At 44.3% G+C, this 20,131-nt stretch overlaps 1 protein-coding gene across 1 annotated transcript in view; it reads left to right on the top strand.

Annotated features, from left to right (window-relative positions):
- The first annotated feature begins 293 nt into the window (after positions 1 to 293).
- Positions 294 to 20,131, top strand: part of SINHCAF (SIN3-HDAC complex associated factor) — a 33,422-nt gene continuing 13,584 nt past the window's right edge. The window contains exons 1-3 of the mRNA XM_070756374.1: positions 294 to 483; positions 17,830 to 18,004; positions 19,455 to 19,554. Coding sequence (XP_070612475.1) covers positions 17,877 to 18,004; positions 19,455 to 19,554 — 228 coding nt within the window. The 5' untranslated portion in view covers positions 294 to 483; positions 17,830 to 17,876. The remainder of the gene's footprint in view (positions 484 to 17,829; positions 18,005 to 19,454; positions 19,555 to 20,131) is intronic.

Here is a 20,131-nt window from a genome sequence, read left to right on the forward strand (position 1 = left end):
GTATTATCTATTGGGGGGAAATGGAAGCCTTCCTTTTTTGGAAGAAACCGCTTTCTTTCACCTGAAGGAATTCCCGCATTAACCGCAAAGGGCCTTATTGACAAACATCCCAAAAGCAGCGCCCGCCGCGCGACCTCGTCCCCAAGTCTACCCGCCAATTATCGCTCCAACGCCCCTCCTCGAAGTCGCCTACGTCACACCGCCTGGACCCGCCCCCTCCGCTTTTTCTCTCCCAGGCTTTTCGCTCGGCCCTTTCCCTCCCTTAAAAGGACAATGGTACGCGTATGCAAAACAGCTCGATTGAGAATTCAGCCCGTGGGAACGGCGCATGCGTACACCCGACCAAAAGTAGAAAAAAAGTTAAACCAATGATTCCAGATCTCGCTTGCTCTCCTGGCGCCACGAGCGAGACAAGGAAAAGTGGCGCAGCGTTGACCCGGGAACCCGAATCGCCGCGCACCGCACAGGATCGGTTTGTTGCAGGTGAGGGAACTCTGCGTTTGTCAGTTCGTCTTGGCTTTTGTTAAAAGAGAGGATTCCGGCAAGTTTTGTCACGCGTGCAAAATTGCACTTTTTAAAAAGAAAAAAAAGCTAATCTCTAGGAAAACTCATGCATGGATGACTTGGGGAAATACTTATTTTTTGGTGGGAGGATTGATAGTAGGTGTTAATATTGGTCCGAGGTTTGAACGCGCATCGTTGCGGGAAAAGATGAATCGGAGTAGGAAGAGATTGCTCGCATTGTTGTGAACATGTGGCCGGTGACAACGACTTTTTCTTTTCCCGTCTCGGAGAAAAATCAGTTGGAAGAATAAAGCGCTTCGGAGACCAGTTTCCTGGGTGCGATCCGAAAGGGAATGTTACTTTGCGCGCACTTACTTAAGAAGTAAAACTCCATTAGACACACGTTAAGATTTCCTTTACAAGTCAATTGTACAGCGGATGCTTTCATGGGAGTTAGCGGTTTCCACCGCGATTGGAGTGACTTCGAATCCTCCGGGTTCAAACGGTGTTTTCGTGGGCGTTCAAACTTTTTTTTAAAAACCCAAATGTTCGAAATCGCCCAGAAGCTCTCAAAAATAAGGGGAAGGAACGAGAACTTGCGCCTCTATGTAATCTTCCTTTTACTTAAAAGAGCAATCCCGGGGGGGGGGGACACATAACGAGTAGCATAGCGGAGCGAAAACGGGATAATAATGAGTGCAAAGGGGACCGAAAATAACCCTGGAATGATGGCAGCCCACCATTTGCTCCTTCGGGAGCGCGTCGGCTGCTGCAGAAAGCAGCGTGGTCCGTTAATAACTATGGACGCGGCGTTACAGCGACGCGGGGAAGCCGAGCGGGACGGGGAGGGAGGTTGGAGAGAGGGAAGGGAAAGACATTTGTTGCCGGTTTTCTGTTCGAGGAATTCCTTCAAGCAGGAGCGGAAAGGCCCGAATCCCCAAACGTTTCCATGTCGAATGCTTTCCCCGGGCACCTTCGGAAAGAATTATTACACCTGTAGACTGGGATGGAAGGCGGGGGGGAGAAGTTTGCCACGCGGGGCGGAGAAGCGAATGGAAGCCCGGGGCTTGGCGGAGGGGGGGGGGGGGCGTTAAACTGCTTTTCTCCTCAGTGTTGAAAAGCAGCACTGGATGGGAAGAGGACGTTAAAAGTAGTTTATATATATATATAATATATACATCTTTTATATATAAATATATATATAACTACTTTTAACGCCGCCTTCCCATCCCGGCTGCTGCTTTTCAACACTCTGAGGAGAAAAATACATAAACACTCCGAATCTCGACTCTGGGTTCTGAGATTTGGGGCTGGGTGGGGGGAAAAACAGCCTTCGTAGGTTAGAGCAGCCGTGGAGGTTCTTAGCGGGCCGCTTTTAGTATGTGAAAATCTTTTATTAAAGACATTTCTATGTTGCATAGATTTGGGTTCCTGGGTCGCCGGAGCCGAGTGGGTGGCAATAGCGATGAAGGGAGGGAAGGAGAGAGCCTTGCCATCGTCAAAAGCCCAACCAGGGAGGGGAACCAACTGTCGCGGACCATCTTTGCAGATTCCCAGTTATATCTCGCCTTTTCTGACAAAAAGCTTCCTCGCTGCAAAGGCGCCTCTGTTGGCTTCCCCCTCACACACACAAAAACAACCTCCCCGGGAAAGGCGCGTGTTTCCTTTCAGGTGAAAGAGGAACTGGGCTTTCCCCCCCCCCCCCTCCGGTTAAGGGCGAACGAACAAAGGGCTGCCGGGAGCATGTGGCTCTCTCGTTACTTGGCGAGCTGGGGCCGGTTCTCGACTGCCCCGCGCCCCTTGACAAGACCTTCTGGGGGAGAAGGGCCGAAGCCGGGGGGGGGGGGGGGAGGGGTCGGAATCCCGCGCGCTTTTTTTTTGTTTTTTTGCCCGCAGGACTTTTTTTTCTCTCGGAGGTCAAAAACTTTTTCGCGGCAGTGCCCACCGTCGCGAGGTATAATCACGTTGCGTGCAGGGAAAAGAGGCGTGTTTTTGAGGGTTTGCCCGGAGAGCAGGAAGCGGCGCCTCCGACGGGTGCGGAAAAAAGGGAGCGGGCGGGCACAGCAGCCCACGCGGGAATCATTGTTTTGGGAAAGTTTGGGGCCCGCTCGCGGTTCCCCTTCGCCGGCTCTTTGGGGCGCTCCGCGCCTCGTGCGCCTGTTTATGGGAGGTCCCGTGCTCGAGAGACCGCTTTGAAGTCGGAACTGTTGCCATGTTTGAATTACGTCAGGGCAGGGCCATGAGGAGAAACCAGTTCCGAGGTTGACGGAGACGGCGCGCACGCCAGCGGCCAGCTTACTATCCCCCGCGCCCACTACTCCTTCACAATACTCCTCCTCACAATAAACTGTTGCTAGCCCCTACTACCCCGCATAGCTGCGATTGGAATGTGGGTGGGTGGAGGGAGGAAGATCGTTAGCCAAGTGCCGCGAAGCGAGATGAATGGGGACGCGGGAGGCAGCCCCCCTCTTCCATATTCCCTTTTGTTCTGAGGCGAAAGCCCGGGAGGAAAACTTGAAAACGCAACTGGGCGAACGGTTCCTTTGGCGCAACCGGATTAGGCTTAAAAATGTGTCATTCTGATTTGTTTTTGTGGCACTCGCTACTCGGGTCGACGTAATGGGGCGGAGATCCGCTTAAACTCAGGTTAGTTGAGTTGGGCAAAAATAAGGGCCGTGCATATGTACGCCAGCATGCCTTCCGTCCCCTGTCTTAATGATTCTCTTTTACTAATATCGTGCATATAAATATTATCTCTTTGTATGCCACCAATACGTACTTGACAAAATAAATAAATAAAAATGGGCACCACCCCCATGCTGGAAGGAAACCCAAGGGCCCGAATTCTGACTTTTCCCATTCCAGTCCAAAGTAAATTATACCATGTGATGGTCAACACTTTCCAATGACAACTGGATACTACACTGCTCAAAAAAATAAAGGGAACACTCAAATAACACATCCTAGATCTGAATGAATGGAATATTCTCATTGAATACTTTGTTCTGTAAAAAATTGAATGGGCTGACAACAAAATGAAATTGATTGTCAATCAGTGTTGCTTCCTAAGTGGACAGTTTGATTTCACAGAATTTTGACTTACTTGGAGTTATATTCTGTTGTTTAAGTGTTCCCTTTATTTTTTTTGAGCAGTATAGAATGTCACGGAAATTGGTTAGGTGGGTTTAAATGTACTGATGTAAAAAAAAACTTGTGGCACTGGATATGATTCATCTCACTCCTTAAAAAAAAGATGTTCACACTCTAGAACAATGATGCTGAATCTATGGCATGTGTGGCACAGGTGACACGCAGAGCCCTCTCCGGGCATGCATGCTGCCGCCAGCTGCTCTTCTGGTTTCCGGCACACATATGTGCCAGCCGGTGCACTGACCAGCTGATTTATGGCTTTTCAGTGCTCTGGCACGTGTGCGTTCTGGTTTGGGCACTCAGGTGCCGAAAAGGTTCTCCATTACTGCTTTAGAAAGTGCGGAAACTGGGAGTAGGGGGGACTGGAGGCTTTAGCATTGAAACAATAGTAGTTGCAGAGATTGAAGATGTCTAGTTTAATGAAAAGAAGGATTCAGGTGACACTATAGCAGTGTTTCAATATCTCAGGGACTGCCACAAAGAAGAAGGAGTCAAACTATTCTCCAAAGCATCTGAGGGCAGAACAAGAAGCAATGGGTGGAAAGTAAACAAGGAGAGAAGCAATGTAACTTCCTGTCATTTAGAACAATTAATCAGTGGAACAGGTTGTCTCCAGAAGTTGTGGGTGCTCCAACACTTTTTAAGAAGAGATTGGATAACCATTTGGCTGAAATGACATAAGGTCTGCTGCTTGAGCAGGGATTTGGACTAGACCTCCAAAGTCCCTTCCAACTCTGTTATTCCTCCCTCAACAGCACTTGTGTTGGAGACATATGTTTTTGCATCCCTTTGAAGCCACCAAGGCAATGAATTGCCATTATTTGGCATTCAAACATGAAACTGGTTGAAAAGAAAATAAGAAATTTCATCATTGCACATACTGGCAAGAGAGGATTGCAAGAGGTTTTTCAGCTTCCCTGGAGGAACCTTGTTTTTACTTCTCCATCATTTTGTCGTTATTAATCAAATGATGCCTGAAGCAGCCAGAAAGTTCTGGGTGTCCATCCTGAAACTTTGGTGGTGATTGATTAGGGCGGGGAAAGGAGTGGAGAGGAGTATCATTCCTGTATTGCAACTTAATGGGAACTCTTATATTTCCTGAGTTTTGCCTCCTTTTAAAAAAGATTTGCTAATGCAGATTTTGATGAATACAATTCCTGAGACTTTGTGATTTGGCCTTTCCTGGGGCTGCAGGATGGAAGTCTCTCATTTTTTCTTGATGTGCTGGGGTCTGTTTTGAAAAGTAGGTCAGCTTTGGCTGAGGTGGACAGAGATGGGTGGTCTTTGTTTGAGGCACAGCCTGCCTGTATGCCCTGGCGTGGCCTTTCTCTCAATTGCAGATACTGTTTTTATTGCTTCCTTGCTTCGAAATGCCTTTCCACTTCAGTCGTTTTGAATTTATAATTTCTGCTATCCCTTAAGGGCAGTGATGCATATTAAAGGCAAAGAAGGTTGAGAACTTTTGAAACAGGGCATTGCGAGCACATTTTTTCCCATGTAAATAATGTGAGTGGTCCACATTTTGGCTGGTGGTTTTGAAGTCAAAACCTTATCCCATTTTGTTCAGCATTCCTGCATGCACATCTCTGAAACAGCAACTTATTCCATTGGTTGCAGCCATTTGTATTTTAACATAAAAATAACACATGTTAAATTCAATGCATTAATACATGAAGTCCTAAGCTCTAAAGAAACATAATCACATCTGCTCAAATTCTGCCTTTACTTCTGCACCTCACAAACCAAATTATAAAAATTATTTTAAAGCCAGTAATCCATCTTTCCTTCCTTCTACCATTATCTGAACAACAATAATAATATAAATTTGAGTCTAATTTTCCCCCAAGTAATTGCAAATGCCCTTTTTGGGTTACAAATACAAAGTTTGCTAACAAAGTCAGAGAATCCAGGGCTGTTTAGTGATTCTTGCATCAATCTTTTTTCCATAGCAACTTTTAAGAAACAAATTATCTTTTGGTGCCTGAATTCTAATAGCAACAACCTTGAGAAGGAAGAATGCAGTGTTGTGAATTCCAAGGCAAAGAGATAGCAGCTTGCTAATAGATCACCCAGGCGGTTTTTCTTGGTAGAGAAATTATAATTAAACTTGATGGTCTTTGCAACATAGCATGGGTGTCAAATGCACAACTTGGGTAATGTTTTTAGGATAGTTCTTTGCGGTACTACAGTGCTCCATTTTTCATGAAAATATTAAGCTTTTTTGGCTTTGAATTGTTAATATTTTACTAGAATTTCATTGTCCAACATAAACGTAAATGTACACAGGAATTTGAACAAAAGCATTCTGGATTTTATGACTTTACTGGTGAAAACTATGGCAAAAGAACACATGGGTTACACATAAGAAGTGTCAGGTTCAAACTTAGCATCTCTTATAGCAGGGCTCTCCAACCTTTGCAGCTTTAAGACTTGTGGACTTCAATTCCCAGAATTCTCCAGCCAGCTTTGCTGCTCAGGAATTCTGGGAGTTGAAGTCCACAAGTCTTAAAGTTGCCAAGTTGGAAACCCCTGCAGAGATGTGTCTAAATCAGGGATGTTGCAACCTTGGCAGCTTTAAGACTTGTGAACTTCAACTCAAATTTAAGGGCAATAACATCACAGATAGGCAATATTTGTCCCTAGACCATAAGTTGCATAATCCTATCATAACGGTGGCGCAGTAGTTAGAATCCAGTACAGCAGGATACTTCTGCTGACTGTCGGCCAATTGCAATTTGGCAGTTCAAATCTCACCAGGCTCAAGGTTGATTCAGCCTTCCATCCTTCCGAAGTGGGTAAAAGGAGCACCGGACCCAGATTGTTGAGGGAAATATGCTGATTCTGTAATGCTATAACGTGAATATTTTTTCCAGCTAAAAACTAAATCATTGTTCCTCCTATATGTATAATATCTTCCTGAATTCTGTTCTACAATCCTTTTCTTGAGGATGATAGTTTTTAGACAGTATGTCATTCTGCAAGCAACAATAGAACAGGAAAAGGGCCAACCTTAAGCAATTCAGTTAAGTCCAAAAATAGCAAGTGGGAAATAGAAGAAAAGTACAACCTTAAGGACTAGCAGCTTAGGTTGTATTGAAGTGAAACTGTCTTCACTTGCTTGGAAAAAAATGAAAAATTCTTGGCCAAAGAATCTGGAATTTTCAGACCACCATTTTATTGTTTATAGGATTGTATATCGATGCATGTAACATGTATAAGATGCATATTGACATCTTATGGACCAACACATAAGATTCCACTTGAGTAGCACAACTTTTCTGGTGTGAAAAAGGAATTTGCATATAAGCACAGTGCACGAACATGCTGCTAATTCCACTTCCTTTGACAGAATATTCCAGTGATGGAAATAATTTTTCTTTTGATATCTTTTGTTCCTGAACTGAACATGAATGCCTTTTGAAATGTTTGCCATAGTTTTACAAGGGGTAAATCGAGAAGGAGGGTTTTGCTACAAGCTTGGCTCTTTTAAACTAAAAGTACAGGAACCGCTCTCATCCATACTGTGGGAACTGAATTCTTTTCACATACGACAATGCTGAGCTCATCTAAGAGAGAAACCCTGAACAGGCCCATTGAGTTAGAAGTAAATCCCACTCTGTTCAGGGATCTCTTGCATTAGATACAGTCAAAGAGGGGATAGTGTTTTGTCTTCAAAGCCTCCTGCCTATCAGGAATTTTCCCTGAGATGGGAAGTCTGCTTTGTGGTCTGAAAATCTCCACCAAGGGAGGGAGTAAATTCCTGAGTTAAAAGGCTGCTCTTGAGATTAGTTGGAAATGCCCTGCTGGTTTATTCTTTTGCACGTTTTAAAATCCAGCAGGATAGAGTTTGCACTTGATCCTATCTAGCCTTGGGACAAAACAAGAATAAATAAACTGTAATCTACTGCAATCTTTGTAATGACAAAATTGGATTGTTATGACGTGAAACACCTTGCAAATTGTGGACGCAGTATTTTGTATACTCTAGGCGTGTGTGAACTCTGGTATATAATTTTGATGTTGTCCATTGTGTTTGAAAAGGACCTTGACATCTTTTTAAAAAAAGTTTTATTTATTAGTTTTTTCAGTTTTAAAAACATCACTATAATTTTATACAGATCTACCCACATTGTCTTCCATCACTTACATTACCTCCTAATAATTATATACATCATGTTTCATGTTGGTATGTCTCACATTTTTCATATGCGCTTTCACATTTTAACACAGTTCTTTGTTTCTACTTTCAATCCATTTACACCAATTATTCCAAATCTCATAATATTCCAAATGACTTGCTCCCTTAATCTTGAGATCTAATGGGTTGTGGGCTGTACGCGATGTGTCCACAGGTGTCTGGTAAGGTCTATACGGGCACGAAATGTTCTGCCACATGTTGGGCAGACATGTATGGGCACCATTGTCTCAGCATTTAATTTTAACAGTGCAATGAAAATACAATGGTACCTCTACTTAAGAACTTAATTCGTTCCGTGACCATGATCTTAAAGTAGAAAAGTTTGTAAGTAGAATGTGACTTTTCTGCATGCCAAAGGCGGACAGATTCTCGTGGCTAAGAAAAACACATTATTTGAAGTGGGGGAAGGCAACAGCCAGTTTAGGACTTTTCATGTAACAGATTTCCTCAGTTCAAAATGGCAGGAAATCAGCCCTCACATTCTGCCATTTTGCCCCCCCCCTTTTTTGCTTTAATATAAAATTGTTCTGTCCAGCTCTCTGGTAGAATCCTCCCGAAAATGCACAGGTACAAATTTCACACAAACACGTTTGAAAATTCAAAACAATGTTCTTTATACCGAAAATGCAAATAAACGAAGCACTCTTTTTTGTATAGCAAAGAGTCTCCAAACAAACTGGTTATTTGTACAAGTCCCTTATCAGTTCTGAGATACTTAGCTTGCAGCTGTGAGGCAATTCACAGTCCTTCTTTCACAAAGTGAAACACACTTTGCTCTGGTTTAGTTTCAAAGCGGGGGAAAATCAGCACACAAAGGTCAAAGTCAGCAAAGCAGGCATGAAACACAATGATCAGATAATCCTCCACAATGGCCAAACCCACAGGCTGCTATTTATAGCAGCCTCACTAATCACCACAGCCCCACCCAACCACAGGTGGCTTCATTTTCTTTGATAATAATCTCTCAGTTGTTGTTGCCTATGCTCTCCGCATGCATGGCTGTATCATTAACTCTTGTTCCAAAACCAAGGAGGAGCTAGATAATTGATCTCCTTCTGAGCTGTCTGCCACACTCTCCTCCTCCCTGTCACTCATGTCTTCTTGGTCAGAGGAGCCTTCATCAGCAGATTCCACCGGGAGCAAAACAGGCCCGCAGCATGTGGATGTCTCCCCCACATCCACAGTCCTTGGGGCAGGAGCTAGGCCAGAGCTAACCACAACATAAAATCCAGACTCCGCCAAGTGAATTAGTATCACTTCATTCAGTAAAATGTAAATGATCTGCCAAATCGGGCTGCTGTTAATGGTGGAGGATTTTTAAGCTAGCTGCAAAATAGAATTTTAAGCTTCTGTCAGCCCTCCCAGGTAAACCAGACAGGAAACAGAGCTAGACAGTTAATTCTACTTTATTGTAAGGCTGCATGTTGCAAACTTCCCTCTGCCACTTTTAACTGCTTGATCAGTTAGGGTGCATCTTTCTTTCTCTGACCTTTAAGCCCCTGGAGGCACCTGCCTCTCTTGTCTGATTGTTTCCTGGGCAGCATCTCTTCCCCTTGTCCCCATGCCCCAAGGTCCTCCACCCACTCATTCCATTACAGGCAATTTGGGTTATTAAATGTTCTACTTGCTTTTCATTACAAACAATTGAACAGATTTGGAAGAAAATCCTCCTTTTTCTTGGAATAGAAGTCTCCTTAATCCTCATCGTGAAATGGAAAGCTTCAACACAGGTTGGTCCTGCTTTCAAGTTAGGAAGGATGGTAAATGTTTCTCTTTAAAGAGTTTCTCAGTTGCTGCCTAGCATGTTAGGGACTGCACCGCTTATCTAGGTTTAATATGTTTAGGAAAGCAAATGTAAAACCAAAAAAAAGATTTAAGAGAGATGTATGCAAAAATCTCAGGTAAAAGAATTAAACTTAAGAAAACCTCAGGGTTGATGTCTTTATCGTTATCATTAATTTAAAGTTACCCAAATGTTGTGACATGTGACATTGATGAAATATTATTATTTTAGTAGGACACATACATTTATTTTTCTTACTGTTGTTATTTTTGAATCATGTATGATGGTGCTGTCCGCTCAAAATGTCACTAATTTGTTAAAAATATAAATACAGGTGGTCCTCAACTTACAATCATTTGTTTAATAACTGTTTGAAGCTACAAAGTGACTTACCACCTGTCCCTGCACTTAATGACTGTTACAGTGTCCTCTCAGTAATGTGATTAAAATTGAGCACTTGGCAAATAGCATGTGTTTATAATGGTTGCAGCATCCCAGGATCTCACTGTATGCGATCTTCACAGCTGCCTTCCAATAAATGTCATGTGATCTTATGTTTAATACACTGTGGTGATTTGCTTAGTGACTGCAATGGGAACTGATGACCTGCCACTGTAGGTTGGATGTGGTCATTTGACTTTATGCATTGTTCAGCTACTGTTTTCACTGCCCTACGAATCGTGGTTGGTAAATGAGGATTATCTATGAAAGCAAACTTCCATAACTTGCTAAATTGCAAATAACACGAGGAAAGCCATTGTTATAAACTTATGACTGTACCTCTAACACAGTGTTTCCCAACCTTTTTTGAGCCGCGGCACATTATTCATATTTTCAAAATCCTGGGGAACACTGGTGGGGGGGTGGCTAAAGAAATATTTTGACAAAAAAAAATCTTCCTCCATTTCGCTCTATTTCTCCCTCACTCTTTCTCTCTCTTCCTTCCTTCCCTTCTTTCTCTCTCTCCATCCCTCTTTCTTTCTTCCTCTCTTTTTTGCTCTCTTTCTCTCTCCCTCCTTCCCTCCCTATATGTCTTTCTCTCTCCCTTGCTCTCTCTGCCTCTGTTGCTATCTCTCTTTCATTCTCTTTCTCTGTCTCTTTCTCTCTCTCTGTCTCTCTGTCTCTTTCTCTCTCTCTTGCTAGCTCTCTTTCTCTGTCTCTCTCTCTCTGCCTCTCTTGCTATGTCTCTCTTGCTCTGTCTCTCTTTCTCTCTCTTCCTTTCTTCTCTGCGGAGGCCGGCGAAGGTTTTTCTTATTTTAAATGTTCCGGGTGGCAGGGGGATGCGGAGCCCGCACGCACACACACCCGACATTCCAAATCCTGCCTCAGCTGTGAGAAGAACGCCTGCCCCGCCTGTCCTGCAGCCCTTTCGCTGACAGCCTGGGACAAAAGCGCTCCGTGAAGGGACTGCAAGAGGGGCCGGGCGGGCATTAGCAGCCGGATGAGGAGGACGAGAAGCCGCTGCAGCCACCCCCAATCCCCCCCCTTCCCTGGGTGCCTTCCAAAGGCCCCTGGAAAAAGGCAGGAGGTAGCAACGAGGCGCGAGGACAAGCAGGCAGCTTGGCGGAGGGGAAGCGCTGAGGGGCTCTCCTCCTTCCCCACCCCCGCGCTTCTCTCCCGCCCTGGCTTTTGCTTTGCCCGCAGATTTCCCCGCAGTTCAAAAGGAGGCAAGAGGTGGCCTGGATGAAATTGCGGGGAAATCATGGGGCGAAGCGAAAGCCAGGGCGGGAGAGAAGCGCGGGGGTGGGGAAGGAGGAGAGCCCCTCAGCGCTTCCCCTCCACCAAGCTGCCTGCTTCTCCTCGCGCCTCGTTGCTACCTCATGCTGCTCCCACCATGGCTGCTCGCGGTCCCGGTGCCCCTGGCTGAAGGTCGTCCTGTGGCTGGTCTTGGGCTTTACGGTGGCTTCCTGGTTCCCTCTCCTCCCTCCGCCTGTGTCTACCGCCAGCGCCTCATTCCTCGGAGCTGCCGCTTCCTTCCAGGCAGCCCAGCCATGCTGCCGTAGAAAGTGCAGAGGTTATTGCCGCCACCTCTGCCTCCACTCAGGGAGCCACCGTGGTTGAGCTGAGGGAGAGGAAAAGGCGCGGTGACCACGGTGGCTCCCTGAGTGGAGGCAGAAGCGGTGGCAATAACCTCTGTGCTTTCTACGGCAGCGTGGCTGAGCTGGACGGAAGGAAGCGGCAGCTCCCACTCGAGGAACCCGCGGCAACGGGCGACGGCTTGGTGGGAGGCGACGGCGGGAGACACAGGCGGTGGGAGGAGAGGGAACCAGGAAGCGACTGTGAAGCCCAAGACCATCCACAGGACGACACCCAGGCAGGGGCGCCGGCAGCGCCCCGCCCGGCTTGAACTTCTCGCGGCACACCTGGCCATGTCTCGCGGCACACTACTGTGCCACGGCACACCGGTTGGGAAATGCTGCTCTAACACATTTCCCCCGAACACTGCACCTTTCTGATGTCTTAAGACCACAATTAACAAAGCTACCAGACTATGGCATAACCTGGTTTGAATCCTAGTCAGCATAACCAGTGGCATCCAGCTCAATTTGCCTGATATTTTTCATATTTATGGGGCTTGTTAAACATGACAGCCCGCAATTATTTGTTCATTGCCTTGTTTATAGTTGCATTCCTATAACACATTATGAGATAATTTTCTGGGCATTTACAATTCACCAATGCTCTCTTTGCTATGTACCAAGAGTTCCTTTTGCCTTATAATTTTGCTACAATGAGTGAGCATACAGATAATCCTTGTCTTACAACTATTATTTTAGTGACCATGCAAATTAAATAGCAGCACTGGAAAAAAAGTGATTTATGACTGTTTTTCACACTAACAACTGTTGTTGCATCTCCACGATCACATGATCAAAATTCAGGCGTTTGGCAACTGCAATGTATTTATGACAGTTGCATTGTCAAGGGGTCGCCAGCGGTAATCTCCCCAGCAGGCTTCTGACGATGGGGGTGGGGGTGTTTCCTGATTCATTTAAGGACCACATGATTCACATAACACCTGGCAAAAAGGGTTGTACAATGGGGCACAACTCCCTTAACATCTGCCTCATTTAGCAACAGGAATTTGGAGCTCAATTGTGTTCATAAGTCAAGGACTGCCTGTATTTAAACAGGAAAGAATAAAACAATCTTGATTGAGATTGGCCATTACATACCCCTTATTTTCTACCATTAAAGACTGAGCTCTGCTACTAAGTTCCTCCTCTTGTTTGGCAGAAGGGATTTGGAAAAAGATGAAATACAGTGATCCCTCGGTTAGCGCGGGGGTTACGTTCCAAGACCTCCCGCGCTAACCGATTTCCGCGTTATACTGGATGCGGAAGTAAAAACACCATCTGCGCATGCGTGCCCTTTGTTCCATGGCCGCACATGCGCAGAAGGTGGAGCGACGCAAGTTCGGAGGCTGGCAATGCAATGGTGATTTTTCCGGGCTCCTCGCCGCTACCCACAGGGCAGCGCTGGCGGCAATGGCAATGGCAACCCTCCCTCCTTCCCTCCTTCCCTTCTCTCCCTCCCTCCTTCCCTCCTTCCTTCCTCTCACCGGCTTTCTTGGGGCAGCGCTGGCGGCAATGGCAATGGCAATCAGCAATCAGTATGACGTCATCGGGCGGGAAAAACCGTGGTGTAGGGAAAAAAACGCGGACTTATTTTTTAATTAATATTTTTTGAAAAACCGCGTTGCAGCGTTTCGCGCTAATCGAGAACGCGCAAATCGAGGGATCACTGTATAAGAAGAAATTGGAGAAAAGGTTGAAGCAAGGCAAGTGGGTGAAAACAAAGATCTTTTACCATGCTGGAACGCATCCTGTTTGGAGATTCCTTTCTGCCTGTGTTATTGTTAGCAACTCCTACATGTCCAGTGGAACAGAAGGCATTACTTAGGTCCTTGTCTCTTGGAGGTTAGACAGACCTGGCCTCAACCGATTCTGAGAAATCTTGCAGGCAATTGTTCAAGGACACACAGCTCTTGATAAGCTGGTTTTATGGAAAGTACAAGAAAGTGAAGAAAGCTAGCAACTGCACAATGGAAGCTGCTTTTTAGGGGTGGGAAATATAAGATCTCTCTTTCTCCCCCCCCCCACTCCCTCCCCCAGCTAGAGATAGTCCTTAACTTGCAACCATTAGTTTAGTGACTTTTCAAAGTTACAGTGACACTGAAAACAGAGACTTAAAATCACCATTCACACTTACTACGTGTTGCACATCCCCATGGTTATGTGATCAAAAATCAGACATTTGGCATTTGACCTTTTTGGAAGATACTGAAGTCACATCTTTGCCGGCATGCTTGGGGCTGTTGAGCATGGATATTCTGCTCCAGCTCATATGACTGTGATATGGACGAATGTGTTTGAATGGTTTTAAGACATGGGTTTTTAGAGTCACTTAAATTGGATATTCGTATGTTTAATGGATTTTAGAATTGGAATTGGCTTAGTCTTAACTTCGATTTCTACTATGCTATGTCTATGTATTTATTTTTATATTGTAAGTTGAGTCTCCCAAGAAGGGCGGCATAGAAATAGAAATAATTAAACAAACAAATAAATAAATAGGCTTATATTTATGAAGGCTGCAGGGTGCTAGGGCAGTGATGGCGAACCTATGGCACGGGTGCCACAGGTGGCATGCGGAGCTGTTGCTCTAGCTCAGTTCCAACGTGCATGTGTATGCCAGCCAGCTGATTTTTGGCTTTCACAGAGGCTCTGGGGGGTGGAGGAGGACATTTTTAACACCCACACCCCCGCTCCAGGGAAGCCTTTGGAGCCTGGGGAGGATGAAGCACAAGCCTACTGGGCCCACCAGAAGTTAGGAAACAGGTCATTTCCCGCCTCCAGAGGGCCTCCAGGGGTGGGGGGAGGTGTTTTTGCCCTCCCCAGTCATTGAATTATGGGTGTGGGCTCTCACACATACACGATAGCACATGCGCATGCTTTTTCGACACCCGAGGAAAGAAAGGTTCACCATCAATGTGCTAGGGTCATGTGATCAGCTTTAGTGACCTTCTGACAATGTCAATGGGGAAGCCACATTACTTAACAACCATGTTACTAACTTGACAACTAACTAGTTTAACAACTGTACCAAGAAAGGTAGTAAAATGGGATAAAGTGCACTTAACTATCTTTTGGGCATCAATTGTGACCGTAAGTCAAGGACTACCTGTATCTAATTTTGGAGTGATACTGTGTGATAAACCTGACTAGGTTTACATACTGTACTAAACCATAGTGTGGTTAGTTTTGGTTTTTCCTTTGTACAAACCTAGTCATAGTATAGTCAGGGAAGGGTTCCCATCACCAGCCCTATTGGTACACTCCTGGGGACTGGCGCATGCATTCAGGTGGAACAAAGGAACATGCACATTGGTGTGAGATTCTGCTACTGTGCATGTTCCCAAAGCCAAATTTTCTGTGAAGATGTGTGCACGAGCGAAATTTGTGCAGAAACAAAAAATCACCAAAATCTCGCTCACACGAGAGTCCTTACACAAGATCATGTGCAGAAGCCGAATCTCACACTGATGCGCACACATCCCCAATTTTACTTCCTCTCTATAGAATGGCCTGCACCGGGAGCAGCCCATCACTAAGTATAGTCAATTTATTATGAGGTGTATCTACCCTTGCAGGTAAAAAAGACATGGCCGATTGAACTACAGCGGTTCCTTGACTTTCATGGGGGATACATTCCAGGACCGCCCGCAAAAGTCAAATTTCTGCGAAGGAGAGATGCTCCCTTCCTTCATTCCTCCCCCTCCCTCCTCCATTCCTGGTTTTACTTACCTCCAGAAGGGTGGCAAGATGGGGGCTTTGCTGCACTTGCTGCCGGCGTCTCCCATGGTGACGGTGGCAGCACCGGTGCTCAGGGGCAGGGCAGGGGAAGGGGAAGCTCAAGGCAAGAGGGATCCAGGCCAGGACTTGAATCCGGGATTCCAGGCCGGTCAGCTGAGTGGGGTCAGCTTAGGTGGGTGGGGGAAGAAGAGGCTGCGGGCGGCACTAAGGCTCGGCTTCAAGTGGAGCGTATCAACGCTCCAAGAATTAAAGGGGAGGGATCAGGAGGCTGGGGCAGAAGTGGAGCTTTAAAGAAGCAAGACGGCTGGGGTTGGGGGGGAAGGAGAGTTAAAACGTACAGTATTGTACATCAGACGGCTGCAGGAAAACCTGTAGTGTTCAAAAAAACCACGGAGTATTTTTAAAATATTTTTTGAAAACCCATGGTATAGCTTTTTCGCGAAAGTCAAGGGACCACTGTAATTCTACTTTACTGCAAGGTGACATTAACAGAATCTTGCAAGTCTGAAAGAACAGACTTCCTACACCATTTGTAATGGCTTGATTCATTAGGGCAGGGCTTTCCTAAGTTTCTTTCTGACTCTTCAGCCCCTGGAGGCTGCTGCCTCTCTCGTCTGATTGTTTCCTAGGCAGCATCTCTTCCCCAAGGTCATTCACTCACACATTCCATTACTGTGTATAGTTGTAGATTAATGAATCCAATCTGGTGAATTTAGCCATCCTCCTGTGTGAGTCTGATCCCTACAATGAGCCCTGAAAAAGTTCTCCACTTTGGAAACTTAGCTAGTTCTCCACTTTGGAAACTCACTGGCTCATGAGACTGCTCCAATGGATCTTTCCTTGATTTCCTATATGATAATCACTTCCCGACTGCAACTTATAGTGGGTGGGGACTGGCTAATTCTTAATACCCACTCAACATTTAGAAAGTTATAGATACTTTTTAACAATAGCTACCACCCCCGATGGATGTAAACTTGTGCAATGGAACAATCCAAAATCTAAAAAATGTTTGTAGGTGGAAGATGAGATAGTAAGAAGTGTGTAATTTATTAATCTTATAAAAATACTGTTCTTTCAGTATTGTTGCTTGTATTGTTTATTATTTTGATTTATTATTTATCTTCCTGACTATTATTATTATTATTATTATTTATTAAATTTATTAAATTTGTATGCCGCCCCTCTCTGTATTCTTCATTTATTATTTTCACAAATAACTGCCTTACAAGAGAGGCTCCACGTTCAAATCCCAGTAAGGATGTGGCTACCCGATGAAGGCAAATGTTTTGTGGCTCCCGGTGCTTTCTTTTCTGTGGGCCAAATGGCTCTTTGTGTGTTTAAGGTTGCAGACCCCCGTCCTAGTTTATCAAGCTATAAAGGAGATGATAAGAGTGGAAGACTTGTTCTTTCAAACTTGCAAGATTCTGTTAATGTAGTTTTACAATAAAATAGAATTCTCTTATTTGGTTGTGTCTCCTTTCTGGCCTACCTGGAAAGGCTGATAATTTCTTAAGACCTTCCTCTTCAGTTATATTTTTATTTTTGTTTCCTGCAAGTGGAAAGAATGTGGACGAATAGTCCCCAGAAGCCAATATGATGGAATGGTGAGAGTTTCGGGTTATCACATCACCTGTGTGGAGAAGGCATCCTAGTGCTGAAGTCACAACACTTTCCTGGTTTCGTCTGACTGTTCGCCTTTCTCCCCCCCAGAATAGATGTGATTATAAACCCCTTGCCCATCATTCAACCCCTGGTTGGTTGGTTGGTTTATTGGTTTATTGATTGTTGGATTTGATTTGATTTGTATGCTGCCCCTCTCTGAGGACTCAGGGTGGCTCACATGTCAAAAAAACCCAATACAGTATACAGTACAGTATACATATCTTTAAGAATCCAATTAATATGACTTAAGAAACTTTAAAACACTAATACGATTAAAATCATTCATTGCCATTCACACATCAAAACACACTACATTCGTTGGCCAGATAGTTTCTGTCTCCTTCTAGATAGTTTCTGTCTCCTTCCACAAAGCAGGAGTTGTTTTTCATTTTGGTTTTGGCATTCCATCTTGCGTCTCAGGTCACCTTGTTACAAGTCTGGTTGCATTTCCTGTAACATCCTTTTTTGCCTTGAGAGGAAGGGCGGAAAAGGCTGCCAGTGTGATCCATAGCGATGAAGATGGATTTGAGACTTCTGCCTTTATGAGACGGGCGGTCGTAGTAATGCTTAATTTAGAGCGCTCGGCGGAGCACATTTTTTATTGCAATGCAGAAAGTGTCAGTTGGCAAAAGAACCATAACTGGAGGAGATTCCTTCTTCGTCTTTTCACGTGTCCTTGTTTTTCTTCTCTCTTTTTTTCTTTTTTCTTTTAGCTCAACCTCCCCCTGTCATCCCAGCAGACTGAGGAAGGGACGGAACAATGTTTGGCTTTCACAAACCGAAGATGTATCGCAGTTTGGAGGGTTGCTGTATTTGCAGGGCCAAGTCTTCAAGCTCCCGTTTCACGGACAGCAAGCGATACGAGAAGGACTTCCAGAACTGTTTTGGGTAAGAGGTGCTGCAAGTAGTTTTGTCTAACGCTGGGGCTGGGGCTGTGCAAAGGGGAAACGTTGAATGCAGCGCATGGATCTCCTGCAACACGAAAGACGCCGCATGTTTTTGCAGCATTTGGCAAAGGTCTCCGAGAGGAGTTTGTCTCTTTCAGCTTAAACGTAGAGAGGTTTGCTTCCAGCTAATTATAGCATGGAAGTCTGGAAGATAGATGCAGCCCCCTCGCCTGCATTTACAAATACTTGGCAGAGAAGAGTTGTCTGTGTGGGAAGGGAAGGAAAGCAACTGCTTGAAGGACAAAGCAGTAATTCCCAGCTGGCTGAAATTAGGACTATCACATCCTTGGTTTCTGATTTTGAAGATTGGAAGGAGGCTGCTGGAGGTCTCAGTGACCCTGCATGAGCCTATTAGACACTTTGTGGACCAGACATACATTTGGAGCCCACGAAGTGGTTGTTCTGGTGCTCGTGGTAAGTCACAGACCCACTCCTTTTTCCAGAGGGCAAATGAATCCCCCACAATGTCCTGTTTCATCTCAGTGAGGCATTTGCAAGACGCAGAGGCAATCCTGCAACAAATAAAGAGAGTAGAGCCTAGTGCTTTGATCTGCTAAACATTCCCCCCGCCCCTCGAATGTCTAGAGGTTTTCAGTTCTGTGTGGTTGTCCCAAAGGTGGGACAAAAGGCAACTGGACTTTCTTTGGGGGGGTTTTGAAGGTGTTTCACTTCTCATCCAACAAGCTTCTGCAGTTCTGACTGAAGAAGCTGAAGAATTAAAGAACTGGAGAAGTTTCTTCTTCTGGTTGTTGTTAGCCGCCCCGAGTCTACGGAGAGGGGCAGCATACAAATCCAATAAATTATTATTAATTATTTTTGTTAATTATTATTATTATTCTTGGATGGGAAGCAAAACGTCTTCAGGAAAAACAAAGTCCAGTTTTTGGACACTTTTTTCTCCTGATTTTCTACCTCATGTGTAGATCTCGGAGAACATAATAATAATAATAGTAATAATAATAATAATAAATAATGTCAACTTTAATTGTTTTAGTATTGGATTTATATGCTGTTTTGTACTACTGTTGTTAGCCGCCCCGAGTCTACGGAGTCTACAAATCCAATAAATTAATAATAATAATAATAATAATAATAATAATAATAATAATAATAAATAACTTCTAGTTTAATATGTTGCTAAAATACACTGACTATTTATTCCAAATCTGTCTTCCACCATTGCTTAGTTTAGTGTAATTCAATTTCATATAACTATCTTGAAGTAAGTTTTTTGCAAGTGATCTCAACATAGCAAGGTAACCTCAAGAAATTGATATGCATTTGGAATGTTGCCTCTTGCAGAAAGTCAAGGGGTGTGTGTGTGTAAATATATGTGTTTTCCCTTGCTGCTTATTTGCAGGGATTGACCTATACAGTCTTTCTCTTTACAGTCTGCATGAAGCTCGCTCAGGAGATATCTGCAATGCTTGTGTGCTTCTGGTGAAAAGGTGGAAAAAGTTGCCAGCCGGATCAAAAAAGAATTGGAATCATGTGAGTTCCTGAACTGTAATTATGAAGTGATCTATGTTATTATGTTATAGGGATAATATAACATTCAGGTATATCTCACCTAGTAATGGGCTTCTGCCCCCACGGAGGGGGGGGGGATGCAGTGATGATAGTAGGTTTATTATTATTATTATTATTATTATTATTATTATTATTATTATTTATTAGATTTGTATGCCGCCCCTCTCTGTAGACTCAGGGCGGCTCACAACAGTGATAAAATCAATATATAATGACAAATCTAATACTTAGAATCTAAAATAACAATAGTACATTTAAAAAGTCTAAAAAACAAGGAACCCCAATATATAAAAACATACATACAGTCATATCATGCACAAAAACTACATAGGCAGGGGGAGATGTCTCAGTTCCCCCACGCTTGACGACAGAGGTGGGTTTTAAGGAGTATATTTATTGAATACTTAATAGTTTTTTAATTGTCCTTCCTTCTCTAGTAGCTTAGTACGATCCTTAATTACTTTTAAAATACAAAACAATTAAATAGTATGTTTTTACCCAGAAACGCTTTAATCATTTTAATCATTATCTAGAACTG

This window comes from Erythrolamprus reginae, chromosome 6, assembly GCF_031021105.1.
Source record: "Erythrolamprus reginae isolate rEryReg1 chromosome 6, rEryReg1.hap1, whole genome shotgun sequence".
Classification (NCBI taxonomy): domain Eukaryota; kingdom Metazoa; phylum Chordata; class Lepidosauria; order Squamata; family Dipsadidae; genus Erythrolamprus; species Erythrolamprus reginae.